The sequence below is a fragment of the Phoenix dactylifera genome, unplaced genomic scaffold (genome assembly GCF_009389715.1).
Source record: "Phoenix dactylifera cultivar Barhee BC4 unplaced genomic scaffold, palm_55x_up_171113_PBpolish2nd_filt_p 000357F, whole genome shotgun sequence".
Classification (NCBI taxonomy): domain Eukaryota; kingdom Viridiplantae; phylum Streptophyta; class Magnoliopsida; order Arecales; family Arecaceae; genus Phoenix; species Phoenix dactylifera.
Genome location: NW_024067815.1, coordinates 280,774 through 301,712, shown reverse-complemented (window position 1 = coordinate 301,712; position 20,939 = coordinate 280,774). Strand labels below are relative to the sequence as shown.

The 20,939-nt window shown below is 35.7% G+C and overlaps 1 protein-coding gene across 1 annotated transcript; it reads right to left on the bottom strand.

Annotated features, from left to right (window-relative positions):
- Positions 1-14,795: 14,795 nt before the first annotated feature.
- LOC120105749 (mannan endo-1,4-beta-mannosidase 1-like) lies at positions 14,796-17,163 on the bottom strand. The gene is made up of 5 exons (XM_039118480.1): positions 16,987-17,163; positions 16,045-16,239; positions 15,754-15,876; positions 15,314-15,516; positions 14,796-15,123 (listed from the first exon to the last, which is right to left on the bottom strand). The coding sequence occupies exons 1-5, from the start codon at positions 17,146-17,148 to the stop codon at positions 14,796-14,798; spliced, it is 1,011 nt and encodes a 336-aa protein (XP_038974408.1). The 5' UTR covers positions 17,149-17,163.
- Positions 17,164-20,939: the final 3,776 nt, after the last annotated feature.

The following is a 20,939-nucleotide window of genomic DNA, read 5'->3' as shown; positions in this document are numbered from 1 at the left end:
AATTTGGTCATTCATAGGCTTTGAGTCCACCATCCTAAACTTATTGAAATCGGAGGCCTTGAACCTCTTTACCCCAGCATCATCAAGACCATATTTGCTATCTAGGGTGTCCCAGAGTTCTTTGGCACTCTTGGCTGTGTAATAGATATCATACAGCCTCTCAGAAAGAGCACCTAGAATTCTATGGATACAATGATAATCTATCTCATCAGGTGTCCTAGAGGGTGTGCTAGTGGAGGCAGAATGTTCAGTGTTGGAAGAGATAGTTGGGTTGGACCCGTTATCAACTTCGATCGTACTTTCACCTATGGCTGAGATTAACCCTAATGTGGTGAGCCAGAACTGCATTTGGTTCTGCCACCTCCTAAAGTTATGGCCATCAAATTTTTCAGGTTTGGCACTAAGATGGTCACTAGTGTTTGAGGCCATAGGATCAGGGTTACAGAATAGTGACAGAAACCTGATTGAAATCAAAAAAATCTATGTCAAAAGATTGCAGTAATATTTATATTGAACTTTGGATGTCTAATTGATATATCCAAAAAACTAATAGCCAGATCAGCTCCAGATCGGTGGTGGAGCACTAGGCTCACTTAAGTACCAGCCTTTCTTAGGCACGTATGCCTTTTTGACAAGCTTTTCTTAGACACTATTAGTTAGTGGATATAATTACTAGAAATCACACAAATTCAATATTTAAAATAACCTAAATGCAAATTTAAATTAGATATTGTGGATTAACTAATTTCAAAATTTTTCGTTTGAATTTTCCGAATTAGCAATGATTGATTACTAATTTAGTAGTAGCAAATCAATTATTTTAATTGAGATCTAAAATATCAATTTAATGAATTATATGTTAGATTTGAATTATTGCCTTATTGAAATAATTGATTACTAATTTTATGGCAAATCAATTATTGTAATTAAGATCTAAAATGTCAATTCAGCGAATTAAAATATTTATTCCTTTATTAGAATAATTTATTGAGATCTAATAAGTCAATTCAATAGATTAACTATTATGTATCAACCAATTTCCGAATTTCCCGTTTGAATGGGATCTGGAAATTACTCCTTGAGAAGTCCAAATGGAGGTATAATAAACCTCTTGGAGGTTAACCAAATTATTAACTCTTTAGAATAATTTATTATTGATGATGTGCTAGCAAAAACAATTATTGCAATTAAAATCTAATATGCCACAATTGTAATAAAGAATTTAATTAATTATATATTACTAACAAAAATAAATACTTCTTCGGATTGTTAGCAATATATCTCCTAACTAAATAAATAAATCTATAAATTCAATTAATAAAAAAAAAATCTTAAAGGAAATAATATACATGCATATCATTCGGCATCCAAATAATTCTATTTTAATACAAAATAAATCTATTCTAGCACAAAGTAAATCTATGCATTTAATAAGTTTATATCATAGAATTTCAAATCCTACCAATCTACTAATATTAAATTAAAAATAAAGGTAGAAGAAAGTAGCCTGATTGAAAGCAGGTCGAAGCGCGTAGACGCTGTCCCAAAGAAGTATTTGCCCCCACGTACGGGTCACCCGGCAATCCTTCTCGGAGATACGACGATCCTACAACCTCTTCTTCGGCACGTCTCGGAAGAAGTCAAAGCGAACCCGATCGAACTTGCAGATCCAGCAAAGAACGGAATGAAAAGAACTAAATAAACTGAATAAAAATGTAAAAATAAAATTTGGAAGTGGCTAAGAGGGAGAAGAATTTTTTCAGAATTTTTTTTCACTATTTTTCTGAAATTTTTCGTGCTTCCAAAGAGGTGAAATCAAGGGGTTTAAATAGGGGTTTTTACAGGGGCCGTTTGGTCATTTGCGGACGCGTTTTCAAACGCGTCCGTTTTCAAATGCGTAACGCCCGCTGGGCGTTACCTTTTTCTCAAACGCGCACGCGGCCCGAGATTTTGGCCGCGTGCGCATTTAAGTTTTTTTTTTTCAACATATATAGCTATCTCTTTGAACAAAATTGCAATTTGAGTCTCTGTGGGCTTAGGTTGTGCGTGCCAAGCATCTCTTTGAACAAAATTGGGTCCATTATCAAAGGCCACAAAACTATTCATATGGCACTGATTACATAAATTGCCTCTCATGTGCAATATAATTTTTTCTGGGTCTTAACAGATGGATCTCGGATTAATATGCTTCTTGATCTACGGTGTTCCTCAATTCCATGGGATGCTTGGCGTTATCTTTCTAAATATAGACATGGATTTGATACATGTACAGGTAGCTGACTGCATTTCAACTGATTGGTCTTGGAATTTGGGTGCCTTGGCAAGGGTGTAGCTAGCTGATATTATGTCCCCAATAGCCAACATCCCCACTGCGCAAGGTTTGTGGGCTGATCAACTTTGTTAGAGCACCAACCGACTTCTACATGTATCTTCTAAGGATCTCTATCACTCATTAGTTTTATCAAAACTAGGCACTTCCTCTTCATTTTCATGGATTTGCAAGCTCGATGTACCCATGAGGGTAAAATCTTTATGCTGGAAATATTTCCATATAATTGCATCTCCTCTTCATTCGAGGAATCACCATTACTCATTGCATGTTTTATGATCTATGCCCTGATCAAGTAGAGGATGTTCCACAATGTTGGCAACTCTTGGTGGGGGGATGATTGACTTTGGGTCGCTTCCTACTTCTTTGCCGGTGTTAGTCGATATAATGGCTAATGCCTTGGTAGAGAAGAGGTTGCGGTCTACATTGGCTTACACAAAAAAACCTCTCGAGGACAATCATCAAAAAAAGTCCGCGGCTGAAGATATACGATGATGAAACAAATATTTCATCACCGAATATATATATTAATGGTGGCAAAATTTTTCTTAAAAAATGATATTCATCAGAAAAAAAAAAAAAAAAATCTGCAATACTGGCTTCGTGAGAGCTTATTAATAAGCAAGCAATTCATTGAAAGCATCCCAAGAGTTTGAGTATAGCTTATGAGACTTTTCTAGTTGTGCATGGTGAGGCCGTTGGATAATGATGAGGCGGACTACATCGTCACGTACCGTTATCGACATGGAACGGAGAAACTACGAGAAGCGCATCCTGAACACGGAGATCCCTCGCTCCTTTTTATGATTCATTACTTTAAATCGTTGCGGCAGTAACAATGTCTGCAGAACTTTCAGTCGCGTGTGGGATTGATCTCTGTCCTTAAAATCAGATGAGATTAGGCAGCACTTGTTCTCTTTTTAAAACATATTTGCCTGCTCATATCATTTGTTTTCTTTTTTTTTTCATCTAAGAGAAAACTACCTTCGCTGTTTCCATGCAGAGAATTCAACAATTAAAAGTTGTATCCGGAAAGTTTGGACAAATCTGAACCATCCGATCCTGAGGGGTGGACCCCCGATCCGCCTCGAGACTGCTCATGAAGGTTCATATGGAGCGCAGTCCACGTTAGCTAGCTCAATTAATGCGGAACATTTTGCCCACAGGGTTAGTATAAAAAGTTAGAAAATATGCAAGAGTTTCATTTAGGGGAGCCACGGATTTAGTGCATGCACCCTTATAATTTTCTATTTTCTAATCTTATTGGCGGTATTCACACTCATTGAGTGTAAACTGCCGTTGTACCGAAAAAAAAAAAAATAGAAAACATGCACCACCGATAGGTCAAACCCATCTTCCAACCAAGACTGGATTCAGTTAAACCTAGCCTTACCATATTTAAAGACTTGTCACGAGATCAGGATCAAAATTAGAGTTATCAAAGGTTAGGTTATCTTATTCTAAAAGTTGTTTAAACATTTTAGTAATTTTATATTTAATTATGAAATAGTATGCTTTGATTTAAAAGAATAGCTAAATGCATATCTAAATTATTAGCTTGCCCTGCATCAATTTCGACCTGAACCTGAATATTTCATAACTTCGGTCTAAATGAATTGCAAGATCTAAAGTATTTTTTCAAAAACCTGTAGACAATTTAGGAACAAATCCGAACTGTCCCATCTCAATGGGTGAAAACTCCTATCCACCTGAGGTGGGAGTAATGCTCAAGATTTCTCATGAGGGGAGAAAAACAGTCCAGCTTCGGGTAGTGCCAAGCCCTTAAGCTAGCTCTCAATCAATGCACATCATTACACCAACAGGGCTGAGTTTAAGAAAATAGGGAATGTGATTGCCTAGGACCGCAAAGAGACTGGATCAACCCAAAAGCCCACCAAGCCCCAACCGGATTAATCCCGACCTCGTTCGTATCTAAAGACGTGGTTGGATTGGGATCAAAAATTAGAATAATCCAAGTTTAGGTCATCTTCTTCTTAAATTTATTTAAAAACTTTAGTAATTTTATATTTAATTATCAACTACTGTACGGTGGGTTATAAAAGAATAGCTAAAATGGGTTTTTTTTTGTATGAATACACTTCTAAATATCAGATTTTGCGTGAATACCCTTCCAAAATTGCTATTTGCATGTATACCCTTGTAAAATTTTGTTATTGTACAAATATTCCTAATATAACGATTGTTCTAACGGTGTTAAAAAAATCATATTTATATTAATTAAAAATAAAATTAAAATTTGAAGTGACGTTACTACCCTTACCCTCCTTCACCTCTGCCAACCCCCCTCCCCCCGGCGTCGGCGGCGGCTTTCCCAACCCCTGCGAGCTCCCCCCTGGTGGCACCTTCCCCACCCCTTCGGGCTCCCCCCCCCCCCCCCCCGGCGACGGCGGCAGCTTTCCCAACCCCCACGGGCTCCCCCCGGCGCTCGGAGCCGAGAACTGGTCAGAGACGAGAGAGAGAGAGAGAAAAGGCGGAGGAGAAGAGGAAGGGATGGAGTGCTGGTGGGATCGAAATGTAAAAGTTTCATTAACTTCTGATATTTGGTCAGCATCTGTAGGTAGTAATTGTTTTATTGCTATTAATGCTCATTATATTGATAATGATTGGCAATTAAATAAACGTATTCTTACTTTTCGTGCTTTTGATTTTCCACATTCTGGGCAACAAATTTCAAATGTCATTTATCAAACTGTATGTTCATATAATATTAATGATAAAATTATGTCTATTACTTTTGATAATGCATCTAATAATAATTCTGCTGTTACATTATTAAAAGACTCATTGCATCCCATGTTAAATGGAAATTTATTGCATATTAGATGTGCATGTCATATCTTAAATCTTTCTGTTCAAACTGGCATGGGCATGATTCAAGATGTCATTTCAAAAATTAGAAATGCAGTTTCTTTTATTCATGCTTCAAGATCAAGACTTCAAAAATTTAAGAAACTATGTATAAATCATGGTAAACGTTTTAAAAAATTTAAACTTGATGTAATTACTCGTTGGAACTCAACATACAGCATGATACATGATGCATATCCATATAAAAACTTATTAAGTGCATATATTAATGATCGTGGATTAGGCTTTACATTGACTGAAATTGATTGGAATAAAGAAAAAATTTTGGAAGATTTTTTGCTTAGTTTTTATAATGCTACTAATGTTCTTTCTGGTATTTATTATCCAACTTCATGTTCATTTTTACAACAAGCATATATGATTAGTCAAAAATTTGTAGAACATAGATATGATGATGTTTTAATGCCTATTATTGAACAAATGGAATCTAAATGGAATGAGTATTGGGACAAGATCTGTCCTATGCATAACTTAGCTGCTGTATTTGATCCAAGAGTTAAATTGAATGGCGTACTAATTTTACTTGATGCATATTGTGAAAATATGATTCAAGATCCTGAACCTGCCAAAATTGAGGTAAAACAACTTCTTTATGATATTTATGCTATATATGATGAAAAAAATCGTGGATCTAGATTTTCCGTACAAAGCTCTATTTCTTCTTCTAGTAGTTCTCGTTCATCATCTATTTTTTCATTCATTGTACAGAGAAAACACACACATGCTTCAAGTTCATCTTCATCTTCTTCATCTTTAAATAGTGAACTAGAATTTTATTTACGAAATGATCTTTAGTCTGTATATGATGAAAATCAAATAGAGAGTCTAGATGTATTATCTTGGTGGAAGAGTGTTAAAAATCAATATCCTGTTATGTCTGCAATTGCACGCGATATTTTAGTTGTGCCGATGCCATAGTAGCATCGGAATCCGCTTTTAGTGCAGGTCGGCGTGTTCTTGACGAAAAGAGAAGTAGGATGACTGGCGAAACGGTTGAGATGCTTCTCTGCTTCAAAGATTGGTTGGATGCTGAGGCGAGACTTCAAGATAAAAGTGGACATGATACAACATCCTCTGATGATGATGATACAAACACTACTGAATAGTGAATACTGATGATTAGTAAGATTTTGATCATTTATTTTTATTTCTTAATTTTTTATAATTGTACATTTTTATTTTTTAATTGTTAAAGTGTGTCATCTCTATTTTTTTTCTTTCTTATTGTATTCTGGAGGTCAGACCAAGGTCCAAACCTCCCTTCATGTACCATTTTGATTTAAATTGATAAACTGGTAGGGGTCTATGCCAAACCCCCCACCATTAAGGTGGCTTTATAATAATAAACCCTTAGTTCCCAATATTTATTAATTTATTAAAAAAATTTTATTTCCATTTATTTTAAGGGGGACGAGCCGTGCCTGGCCCGGCCCAGGCCCGGTTCAGGCCCTTATGGGCCGTTCCGAGCTGGCTCGCGGGCCGTGCCGTGCTTGGCCCGCGAATCGTGCCAGCCCAGGCCCTTATGGATCAACGTGGCTACTTACATTGGAAATCGCAAAACCAGTATTTTTTTTTTGATGATGCTTGTCGAACGAGTCGATCAGAACCATTCCGATGGAAGGTTAATTAGATTAGATTTATTTCATTCCTATTTGTCGCTATGAACCTATATTGAAACTCTATTTTTTGGTTCCTAACCGCATATCAGATACTTTATTTGAAGGTAAGAAAGACGAAATATCACCCATTTTTGATTGATTGTTGAAACATAATATGGTTGTATATTATTTTTTTATTATTATTTTGTTAGAATAGGTTTGATTGATAAGCACTCTCTCTTACAATTTATATCGTGTATATTTATTTATTCAATGTACAAGTTCTCAAATTAAAGGTAAAATTTAGAGGATACTATAAGAAGGTTAAGAATTCTACAAGACTTAAGTACTACTTTGGAAGACAAAAGAGCTAGTTAGTTGATGTTAACTGCTATAAAGGATTATAAAGACTATTACATTAATTAATGTATCTAAATTCTTTCTATCTACTACGATTTTTTTGTGTATATATACCCTTCTAAATATAGAAAATTGTATGAATATCCTTGTAAAGTTACTATTTACTTATATACCCTTATATAAATTTCTATTTGCACGCCTACCCATTAAGGGTATTTTAGTCATTTTAATTTAAAATTGTTAATTTTATAACGATGTTAGATGGTATGGGTATATATGCAAAAATAAGAATAAAAAAGGGTAGAATAGCAAAACAAATATTTTACGAGGGTATGCATACAAATATCAATTTTGGAAGGATATTCATGCAAAATCTAATATTTAGAAGGGCATCCATGCAAAAAACCCTAGCTAAAATATGTGTTTCAACTTATAGACTTTACGTGAATCTATTCCAACTAGGGTCTGAAAATCTTAGGATTGATCTGGGGCTTACTTGACCTCAACCCAACCCCAATGAATTGTTGTATCTAAGATACTATTTATAGATCTGACCCAACTTGATGAGCTAATGTGTCGAATCGTGATCCAAAATCGAGATCCAAACATCAAACCAGGTCAAGCTAGGATTAAGCAAGACCCGATCTAACTCAACCTGTATATGTAGTCCTATCTCTGAGGTATGGCATCACTTTAGTAATGGTTTTAGGACTCTTTGCTTTAATACCTGTGCAGCAATACATTGTTGAGCCCAACCACCTAGTGCTTTGAAGGATGCATGGTGGCATATAGCAGGTGAAATCGCAAAGCCTCTTGCGCTTCAGTTTTGTGCAGAAAGGGTGCAGGAGACATGATAACATGCAATAGCATATGGGAAACCATAAGGTCCAAGAAACTCATGCTTAGGGATATGCACAAAGGTGTAGCATTGTTAGAATGCTTTTTTATGCATTAAAAAGCAACAAAGAGCGGTCAATAGGCCCATAAGTTAAAATTTGTACAATGACACAATACAGACTCTAGGGGTGGCAATGTATCAGGCCGAGTTGCGTTCGAATCAGGATAAACTGGATTCGGGTTAGGTTGAAAGATGCAAAACCTTACCTACGCCATTTATTTTACAGAAACTCATACCCACCCACCAACCTATTTAAATTTTCACTCATTATTTATATATACAACTAAAAATAAAATAAAACTTATTATTCAAAGATCGTGAATGAAAAAATTAAATTGAACTTCAAATATCTCATCATAATAATAATAAACTCGGAAATTTAGGATATAAGATCGCCAGAAGCTAATTAAGGATAAAATTAGCTAAAGAAATGTTTGTCCTGAAATCCCATGAGCCACCCTTTTCATCACTTACTATCACTTTTTTTTAAATGTTAATCGAACCAAAAAAAATAGAGACTATCCACTATGTTAAGTCTGGGAGCCGATTGGTTCCTGACTAGTTCACCATAAGTGACCCATTTCATGGCTTTAAACCCAAACCTATCCATTTATAGTTGGCTTGATATTTGGTCGACTCAAAAACCAACCCAATTATAGATAAAGCTCTATCCAAACCCATTTTGTGGGTTGGATTCATACAATTTTATGGATTTCGGTTAAATTTTGCCCCTTAGCAGAGATCAAAAGTCCTTGATTCAAAATTTGTGTAAGGTTCATCTGTTTTAAAACTCAAGCAAAATCACAAGGCATGGTCAAAGGGCTTTAAAATCCATGCAATAACAAAGGACTATGTCAAGCTTCCTTCTACTTTAGGACATTTGCAATAACAAATCATGAGTTTCATATGCTCCTCGCTAGAGTTCATACAAAAGTATAGAGCTGAGGACAGCTATAAAGGACTTCTATAAGAATTGTGTGACACTGAAGAGCTTCAAGGACCACCTAATCCATATATGGTAATAAAATCCTTAGGAGCCTTTGGTACGGAGTAATCATCCCAAGATCAAAAGTAATGTAGGTGGAAATGATGAGATCACCACATTTAGTTGCACCACTATGATCCTACGTGGCAGTGATCCCAAATGACTCCCACCCCTCAAATCGCCATCCAATCTAGTAATGAGATGTCCATCCTTGAGGTCATTAATCCAAGATCACCTCAGGATCGTGATATTGGGCTAAAAGATGAGTATAAAAATACTCCTCAGTCCAACAAAAAAATTAGTATATCAATATACTATTAATATATTGTATCACAATTATATATTATATTATATTATATTAATATTATATATATTATATTTATGATATATTATTAATTATATTATTGTTCAATGATAAGTTTAAATTATAGTAGAAATATATTATTTAACATATTATGTCTATTTGCCTTATTTTCCTAATCAAAATAATTATTAGTACTAAAAATAGTGTATTGTAAGTATATTAATATTTTATTATATTATATTCATAAGATTAATAATATATTTTTATGGAATATATTAGGGTAACTTTGGTATTCTATAGTGAGTGCTTTTTGGATTTTCATGGAATACCAAATAGGTTACTCATATATATCTAAGAATCTTTAATTACTAAAATATAGCATACCAAACATGGTGATCTTACATCATCAAAATCAGATTGCCGCAGGATAAGGATCACCAGTAATCTTATCTGGATCACCAAATACCACATTAATGTATCCTCACATGATTTTAATGAACTGCTAGAGATAAAATGGGCAATAAAGCTGTTCATGAACCTACACAGTGTATGGCAAATAGAACCAAATTTAGTACTAATTTCAGCTAAGATAAGAGATACGTCAAGTAGTACACATATTCTCAAAGTACAAATTATAGTTGTGTTAGTTAGGTAATTGCAACTTTAATTGGTAATTTTTTGGTAGAAAATTCTGCATACTTTTTGAGGCATGGGTTGAAATCCTTGAGATGCAATTAGGACCAAGGTTTAATAAGAAGGTATTGTAAATTATAATGATCGTAGTTATGATGGTTTTGGCCATCCCTAATTACATTGTTGTAAATAAGCAAAAAATATAATAACCATTATTTTTCCATTATGATGGTTTTAGCAAGCTACTATACTACAAATAATAGCTGATATTTTCACTTGTACTTTCTTTTTAGTAAAATAATATTCAATACAAATTTCATTTTTTCCTTAAAATTTTTCAAAAAATGATTGTACAGTCAAAAAATATTATCTTATCTAATAAAAAATTGAAAAGATAACACCATTATTTTTCTATTATTGTCTAATATTATTGCAGTATCCATATGTTTCAATGATTTGTTTAGTTAAAAAATGAAAGTTTTTTAAGATAAATAGCGGCCGTTATAACTATTGTAACATTCAATAATGATTGTGGTTTTTTTTTTGGGGGGGGGGGGGGGGGTGTCAATATAATGCGATAACACATTATAGAACTATTGGTTATGGGATAAGGTTTAATGGAGGAGGTTAACTACATTATTAAAAACATGCCAAATAAAAGCCTTTTTTTCTAAGAAACTAATGGGCATGAAAAGCATATTATCATCGCTATTGGTACAATCAAGTTAAACCTAACCTGAGCACCTTCTAACCTATTCCCAAACTTGATGAGAGTTCGGGTGTCATTGGGTTAGATCATATATGAGTGCCTACTTAACCATATTTGGACATATTGATGATCTAGGTCTTTATATGAATCCCTACTATCTATCCGAAAATTGCATCAGGTATAATCAAGCATATATCAAGTCAAGTAGGGACTGGATCAGGGTTGGATTGAGTAAAATTTGATTCCAGTTTCAAGTTAGATAGAACTTAGATCAAATCTAAGTTAGATTTTGAATGGATATTGAATTAGCTATCAGGCCAACATAGATTTAGTTTATCGTGAGTTGTGTTTATAAAAAGAATCAAACACACCACCTAACATATATATGATTAAGTTTTTTTAGGTTGGGTATGGATTAAGTGAACTTCTAATAGCTCCATGTTTCGCCCTAAAAGAATTAATGAGTCACTTTTGGAACTTTTACTCGACCTATGAGACTAAGGTATAAGATCAGGTCTTGATTAGGCTTGGTAAAATTTGGGTTGGATGCAAGTTTATAATTTCTAGTGATAGCTCTAACTATCACCTTCATTACAACAACAATAATGATGATTATTTAGATGTTTGATAACAATATTGAACATCAATTTATCTCAATTTTGATGAATCACTAGAGTTGTTTAGTTATCAATTATATCCCAATTTTTTCACCATGTTTGATTACCAAGACATAAACAAAAAACATTAAACATGAAACTTTACACATGTTTCTCCATCCCGATCAAGCCTTTTTCATCAATCTCTCAGTGCTAATGGATCCAATCTGCTACTACCATAGACTAATTCACCCTGCTACTAGCATTGTTCTTCATGAACATCACCTCCAAGCTCAAAATATTTTTTCTTTCTCTTCTTTTATCTCTCTCTTTGCTACACCTTCACCATTGTAGCACACCCTCTACTTACCTTTTGCCTCCCTATCTTTCTTCTTTTCTTTGCTTAAATATGTTGCATCAAAACCAGCTTCCACTAACTCTAGCACTTTTTGTTTTCCCTCCTCTCATTAGCTAAAAATCCATGAGCCAATGCATGTGCCATTATATGTACCCTCACGAGGAACAGAATGGAGAGAGTTCTCTTGCTTTTCTACCTTTTCCCTCCTTAATACCAAAGATAGGCCCATAGATAGAGCCGTGGGCTCTCAATCCTTGAGATATTTTCTCTCTTCTTTTAGGGTTGTGACCTCTCATTTTTGATGCTATATGTTGTCATTCTCTAGAGCCATGTGCTATCAATTTTTCAATATATGCGCTTATGGAGTTGGAGCCGTGTGCCCTTAATTTCCAGAATGTATGCTCTTACTTTTTAGAGTCTTCTATTCTTACTTTGAACCTGCATGCTCATTATTCTTGAACCTATGTGCTTTTAAATAGAGCTCGTGTTCTCTCTGCTTTTAGATCCTATGCAGTCTTATTCATATCTATGGCTCAGGTTTCTTTTCAGCGTGCAATTTAGCTCTTGAATTAATCTACTCTTTAGCTGTCCTCAAGACATCATTCACTACCCTTAATTAGGATGTTTCTATAGATGTAATGAGGAAATGTCACTGAGTTTCTTTTGCCACATGTCTTCTACCAACTCTCCAAGCCACTGCTACTTTGATGAGGCCCATCACAACCGTCAACTCATAATGATATAATTGTAACAAATGAACAATGATTGCAAATATTGGTTTGGTCCCTATTAACATTGCTATTTTGGAGAGCCAAAAAGTTCCTGTTGGAGTGCCAAAAGCTTTCTTCAATTATTTTGAGATATTTGGTAAAAATTTTGAAATAGCACTTTTGCTCTTCCAAAAGTTAAAAATGGTCAGCTAGAAAAAAGCACCAATTTGGAGCTTTAAGAAAAAGCATTACTTGAGATGATAAGCAAGTTATTTTTAAGGGCAAAAACTTAGCCAAGAGAACCAGAAATGAGCCCCCATCAATGGAATTTTTTCAAAAATAATTTAAAATATCTTTTATTTCCATGATCATTTAAGTTGATGTCATTTTATTGCCATAATGATGCAATTAAGGATTTTTTTTTTGATTTTATCATGATGAGGAGGATCTACTTCTATCTAATTATTTAGATATAGACCAACTATAGGAAGAAAGAAGCACAGAAGTATTTACACCATATCCTAATACCCAAGGATCACCGTACATGTGGCAACTCTGAAGTAGCATATGAAAAAGATCGATTCTGAGTCTTAAGCCTAGACTAGAGCTTGAGTGATCACCCAAAGGGTTGGTTGTGAGGACCGGCCTGACTAGACTGGCGGGGCCTTGATCGGCCTACCAATGGCCCATATTGGAGTAGAGTGCATGGTCTGATGGCCTGCTCTAGTGAAGAAAAAGTGGGGGGAGCAAAAACCCCAATTTCAATTGGAGGAGATGGACTCCTTCTCTCTAATCTCTGACAAGGGGCTAGGAATAAGCTAGCCTCTGCTTATATTTAATGACCCCCACCCCTACTTATGAGCCACCATCATCGATATAGTTTACAATCCGCTGAATATTCTAGAAATACTAATAATTTAATTTTTTCAGTTCTAGGAATCTCATACATATTAAAATATATGATCATACTAGAGAACTTGCTTTAACCATGTTTGACAGAAATGCTAAACTTCTTATGAAAAAATCTATTAGCGAATTATACAAACTATACTTAGAGGTAATACAACCATGATATATTTTAATTAAACATTATTTCTTGACAATAGATATATTAATATAGTGCTTCATGTCTATATTATAGGAGGGTGAACCTATTTACACTCTATCTCAACAAACTAGCTAGAGACCTTAAGTACGCCTAGAAGTAGTAGTGGTAGTAGTAGATCACTTCGATCGTAGCCCTGGCTATACTCTGTTCTATCCTATCTATCTTCTTTCATGTGGGTAGTGCGATGGTAACAAAGGTCCTTGAAAGCCAAGGCATCTTGAATCTCTAGTAGTATAATCTTCCTTTGGATCTTTCTATCCTATTTCCAGCTAATATAATACCGGTGGTATGCTGGTGCATCTACCCCTAGCTGACTAGAGAACTTATCCAAACAAGTTCTTTTGACATGCTTGGTGAGATAAGTGTAGCTGCCATCATACTGTTGCAAAAGGAGATTAATGAAGTAGTTGCAAGTAAAATAGTCATTGTGCTAAGGCCACCTTTGGAGCATTACATGGAATTTTTGATTTTGATGCTGGTGCAAGTTGAAAGACTTGTTTTTGCTATTGATAGCCAATATTATGAACTCTAGTACATTCTAACATATACTATGGTGGAATTGGTCGGTTCTATTTTTATGGTGGATGAATTGACTCATCAATCTTTCTATGAAGATGTCAGAGACTTCGAGGAACCAAACTTTGAGATTTTGACTTATCAGAAGGAAGAGGCCAAGGTCTATCCTATAGAGTCCTCGGAATCTACCAAATAGGCCCTTACCTGAAGGGTGTTTTGATTGGGTTTTTGGAGCATCAAATACAAAAAAAAAGAAGAAGAAAGAAACTTGGAAAACTCTAGTAATCTTGCTCTTTAAGTAGGGATTTTCTCCTATAATCATCAGGCCTAGCTTCAAAGTTTTGCATCAGTGGGACAATACGGGAGCAGAATCCAAAAAATGTAACATTATTTCCCACTTCTGAAGAAAGATCCCCCTGGAACTGAATAATTCAAAAATTATCATTATGGAATGTGGAAGATACAAATATTATAAAAAGTACCATTATAGATCGACCCTTTTTTCATTCAAAGAATATAAATTTCTTTATTTTCTGCATGAATAACAATTAATAATTTGAAATCTTGCTTCCATTGTTACTATCAAACAGTCAATTTTTGATAACATTTGCATCCTCAATTCTTTCAAATTAAGATAATTGGCTCAAGGAAACAGACCTAACCCATCTTATTAATAAAACAAAGAATAGAGTCTCCAGGTTGAGATCATTTATTTATTCTCTATATAAGGAAAATAAACAATTTCCAAATTTAGCGCTTGTCCTTCTTTGATCTCGTCATCTCTGCAGGAAAGAGTAGCGGGCTAGCTAAGGCTAGCTATCATGTGGGATTGCTGAGAAATGATACTTGCCATGGAGGGGCTTTCTGAAAATATTATCTCATAGCCATCCCTGAAGTTATCCATCCCTTGAGCCAGCATTTGCCAGAACAGTCCACCTGCGCATGGGCCCCCAGCTCTGGCTGAGTTGTAGATCATGTTGTACACTGTCCCATAGAAGGAATCCTGCTCGGTCTTTCTCCCAAATTCTGTGATCATGAGTGGTTTTCCAAGTATCGCGCCAGCATCATCAATGTGGGATTGGATCCAACTTCGGAGGAATGCCATTTGAGCATCATCAGAGCCTGAAATCCTGTGACAAAAAATGCCAACTAACATAAGTGTCTTGTGAACAGAAGCAGATTATCGGTATGAATAATATGCTACTGTAATTCACAATTTGCCAATTATACCATGCACTCTCCTTGCAGAACATACTGTACATCTTTATCTTTTTTCTAATTTTTGTCTTCAAGAAGTTAATGGTTAGAGACTCAGCTTACCATTGATCAGGGTAGGCATGAATGGTGGCAAAGTCAATTTCAGCTATCTTGTTGTTGGAGATGTAATCAGTGCCGACCTCATAGCCAGGATTGAATTGCTTTCTTTCAGGCATTGACTCCCCATAAAATCCTTCTAATCCAACTTCAAGCATGTGGTTGCTATCTATTGATTTAACATAAGCAGCCATCTCTGCAATCCAATTCTATATAGTAACAAACAAAAATGTCAATAGGATCCGTTAACCCACTTTAGCTCAATTTGTTGGCATCTCTCCATGAAGTGGAGATCTAGCATTCAAATCGTCATAGTGGCAACACCTCCATATTTCTTTTAAAAAGTTCGAGAATTGTGCAGAAAAATACCAAGACTTCTGGCATCTGGATTTAGAGTTAAATATAATAATTCCGTAGAAAAGAAATGAGTAAGTATTGTTATGGACCTGCACAGTCTTGCCAGAGAGGTCGCCATCGCATCGAGGTTCGTTTATAAGCTCCCATGCAAAGATGGTAGGATCATCTTTGTATGCAACTCCTGTTATCGTGTTGGTCCTTGTGAGGACCGTCTGAATCAAAACAAGACAAATATATTCAATTATGAAGGTATCATACTCGAACAAGCTAGGTTCTACTTAAGTACATGGCAAAAGAGAAAGGAAATAATGTAAGCTAGCTCACAGGAAGAAAGGAGTCCACACTCACTCAAAGGCCAAAATTAGAAAGGTTGTATTCACCTTGATGTGATTCTTGTAGTAACTCTTGACAACTTCATGCCAGTAGAAGTCGTTATCCCAGTAGACATCCGCTCCCCTCTCCTTCGCCCACTGAACGTACTGCTTCCTTCCCCCAAAGTCGGCATAGTTATTCACCAGACTCAGTATGAGAAACACTCCATGCTTCTTAGCCTCAGATATGACAAAGTCCAAGCCCTGCAAACCGAAAGAAAAAAAAAAAACTCATTTCAAGGAAAATACAGGGTCGAATAAATTAAATAAGAAAGACCCATAAAAGTGTTTTGAAATCATCAAATGCGAGCATTTTCTCGTAAAATCTTAAATCAACTGTAGAGCATGCTTTTAAACACCGAAAGATATAATGGATTAATGACAAGCTCTGGAACTGATGCCTGCTATCGAAATTTGGTCCAAATTACACTATAATTGCAAAGGACAAAAGAAAAAAAAGCCCATTCATGATAAAAAAAAATCATCACGAAAAAAAATAAATTTTGTTATAAAAATATTTAGTGATAAAAAAAATTCGTCAACAAGTTCGCTGGTGAGGATATACGGCGATACATATAATATATTCATCAATAAAGGTGAAATATTTGGTGACAAATTTTTCTATGAAAATAGTTTTGGTCACAAAAAGAATTTCAGTAATACATTTTTCGTGAAGCTAATATTTGATAACAAAATTAAACTTTAGCAGGCGAGTTTTCATTGGTCATCAAAATTTTATCAGTAATAGCCTCTTTTTTTTTTTTTGTTGAACTGTATACGTACATTTTCTTAACCAAATCTAATAGTTCAAGTGGGGCTACCACCACCTTTATGGACAGGAAGAGAAACTTTTATTGTTCGTAGGCCAAGCGACCCAGTGTACTGACTTGCTTAACTAGGAGAGAAACCCGACTACCATGATGGACGGGTTTGTATATATCATATATATACCTGAAACATGTTCTCATTGTAATAAGCCGGAGAGTACTGCAGGGGATTGCTCCCACCATCGCTGAAGGCCCAGGTCCTTACAACACTCATTCCATAATCGGAAGCTTGTTGGAGAACAGACGACACCTTATATCTCTGTGTCGGGTCCGAGGCCATCAACATCAGCCAGTATGCATTGAACCCATTGGAGTAGAACGAGCGCCCATCCAAAACAAAATGGGTTCCGCTTGTCCTCACAAAACTAGAGCCAGCATAAGCACTACCACCTTGGAGTACAAAGAGGGCCAGGAGACCAAGGCTGAAAAGGACTCTCTTTGCCACCATCTTTGAACTACAAAAATGAGATATAATATAACAACAGGGATCGTGGAAGGGGAGGAGATCGAGGGTACTCAGAAGGCCCAGATGTTTGAGCTTGTGATGGTGAGGCTTCTAATGGTTGGGGGTTTATATAGAACTCAGACGAGTGCAAGAGGACAATAGATACTCCTTGTCTCACGAGGAAGATCTGGTGCAACTTGGATAGATGTCCGTATGGCCAACCAAATTAAGGAATATTATAACCTCATGCAAAGTAATACTGATCATATGCGTATATAAGAAAGCAATCCATGGAAAACTTCCCAAGAGTTTTAGTATAGCTTATGAGACTAGTCTAGTTGTGCATGGTCATGAGGCCGTTGGATAACGATGAGCCGGCCTACATCGTCACGTACCGTTACATCTGGAGCACATCCTGAATACGGAGACGCCATTTTTTTTTTTTGTATGTCGTTACCTGAGCTTTTTGTTTCGTCCCCGCGAGCTTTTACTTTAAATCGTTATGGCAGTAACAATGTCCGCAGAAGTTCTGTCGCGGATAGATCTTTATCCTCAAAATCAGATGAGAGCGGGCAGCACTTGTTCTTTTTCTAAAACGAATTTGTCTGCTGGCAATTTTTTGTTTTCTTTTTGCATCTGATAAGAAAAATATCTTGGCTCCTTCCATGTAGAGAATTCCATAAAATTGTATACCAAGAGTTTGGCGACTCTGAACCGTCCGATCTTAGCTGGTGAAACCCCCCATCCACCCCAAACTTGGCCTCGACTTGATCTAGATCCAAAATAATTTTTCAGGAGCCTAACACAACCTGATGAGCCAATAGGTTGAGTCTTGATTTGAAATCATGACCCAAACATTTATAAATTGGGTTAAGCCTAACCTGCCTACGGTCCTTTCTTTAAGGTAGGGTCTCACTTTAATATCGGTGCTGGGGCCCTTTGCTTTAATATCCATGCAGCAATACATTGTTGTGCCAAGGCACCTAGTGCCTTGAAGGGTGCATGCATGGTGGCATATAGAAGGTCCAATCATAAAGTCTCGTGTTTTAAAAGCATATGAGAGAACTTTACTGACCTTATGCAATCAATATTTTGGGGTCATTACCTCATGCAAATGATGGCAAAATGATTAATTGACCATTCCAACATGATGGTCACGACGCACAACTAAAAATGTATGAAATAATCATGAATTCATACCTATCTAACATAAAACTTAGATGTACTATAATGGTAGAAGAAAAATCTAATCTGGAGTAGAATCTAATCCAGAGCATAATCTTTGCTCTTTTACATATTGAAGGATTTAATGGGGCCTTTTTATCATGATATAATGCAGTGGAATAAAATATAAATCATGAACAATATCACTTTTTTGTATGAATCACCATGCTAACATAGATTATAGGCATAACATGAGAAAAATATACATGTTATGAGATACTAAGATAGTAAAAGCACACGATCCTCTGATAATCACTATCCTAACTACTTCAGTCCATGCATCTATCTAGAGCTTTGCCTAGTTTTGAATCTTTGATGCTGTAGGCCAAGTGGATGCTCTGCTACATAAGTTTGTTTCGCAAGCCATCTTTCTTTGTTTCACATTGAATCTTGGAGAAGCAGAAATCTAGCCCTAACACTTCCCTTCTCTCCCTTGGCATGTGTGGGGGCTTTGGATGCCTCAATCTGGGATGCCTCCTTGTATGAGTCCTAAGAGGACTCAACTAAGGTGGCAAATATGGATGAGGAGGCATCCTTACTAGGATGCCCCTCTCTAGTATCCTAAACAGACTCCAAGTCCAAGAGGGAGAGGGAAGGGGCACCAGGCTCACATGCCGGGCTCAAATTTTTCTTAAAATTATCCCCTAAAGTGATTGTACAGTTAAAGAAAATAATATTTTTCCAATAAAAAGATAAAAGAAAAGATAACGACATTGTTTTTTTCGTTATCCTCCATTATTTGCCATTATAACCCTATCATAAATGTTGTATCTTCCAATTATTATTTTAATATCAAAAATGTAAAAAATTGTTGTTTGAACAAATAATGATCGTTATAACCATTATAATAGTTAATAAAGGTTTTGGTAACAATTGTTATAATTGTTATAATGTGGATTAAGCAACAACTTGAGGATTATGGCATAAAACTTGATAAAATACTCATAAGATTTGATAATACAAGTGCTATTAACTTAACTAAAAGTCTCATACAATACTTAAAAACTAAACACATCGAGATAAGACATCTATTCATAAGAGATCATGTTCAAAATAATGATATAATGATTGATTTTATTTATTTTGAAAAGCAATTAGATGATATTTTTACTAAACCTCTTAGTGAAATAAATTTTGTTTAATTAGGAGTGAACATAGAATTTGCAATCCTTTCTATTAATATCATTTTATTGAAATCTGTCTGATAAACTCCTAATTATTATATTGAATTAATTCAATTTGAGTTTTATTCTAATGAAATTCTTGAATTTCTTTCCTTTGTATGCCGACTCTGAATCTAAAGAGTTGACTCTAGATATTGAGAAGTCGACCTCTTAAAGTAAGGGGGAGCTTCGAGTCGACTCGAAGTTAACTCGAAGTTTTGTTAGCAGTGGAGGAGTCGACTCTCAGAAATTGAGGGATGACCTCAACACTTAGGAGCTAACTCCAAAGTGAATTTAAGCTGACCCCTATGTCATGAGATGGATGTTATATCTAAATGATCCCAATTTCATTTCATTTCATCTACTCCCTCCTTTCATTCAAAACTCTCCTTTTTCCCTCCAAAATCAGTTCATCCTCGACCAAGAATTCTTTTCTTTTGGGTGGATTGGTCTCTTATAGCTCCTAAGAAGCATATTGCTTAATAAATGAAGCAGACATAAATCTTAGTTCCATCAGAAAGAAGAACTAAAGCTATGATGGACCGAGTGCCTTCGCAGGCTGAAGAGACAATTTTTTTCTCCTCCCCAAGCCATTCCAAGTCAGATTCCCCTCTCTAAAAGAGTAGTAACTATTGGTTGCAAGATTGATTTTGAATTTTTGGAACGAGAGGGTTTCTCTATTGGAAGCAAACTAAATCTGATGGGTTGGAAGTTCGTGTGCTCTCTAGATGTTCCTGCATACCCCAACCTAGTAAGAGAGTTCTACGAAAATATAAAGTTCGGGTAGGAAGCTTGGATCCACAGTCAAACAGACTCACATTCTGTTGGATATATCGAGTTTGGGAAGAATTCTGCACATGCCAATCGCTGGACTTTCAGATGACTACCTTGAATAGCGTCGGTTTTGACTACAGCTTATTTTGGATAAAGAAGAAGTTAATGAAAAGCAAGAAGTCAATGTAAGCCAACTTTTTGTAGAGATTAGACTTCTTCATCACATGATCAACAGGATCTTCTTCTCCAAGATGGAAAGTTTTGACTTTATCCTCATAGAGAGACATTTTGGTGATGTTTTATATGCTCAAGGTGAGTCCCTTGAATCTGGTTGCTATTTTAATAAGGAACCACCAAGCTTCAGTAAGTAAGGTGAGAGAGAAAGATTCAGATGTAAAAGGCTAGAAAGGGTCATGTCATTGCTTGCAGGCTAGCTAGTGGGTTCTATCAAGGAAAAGAGGGATGGGAAGA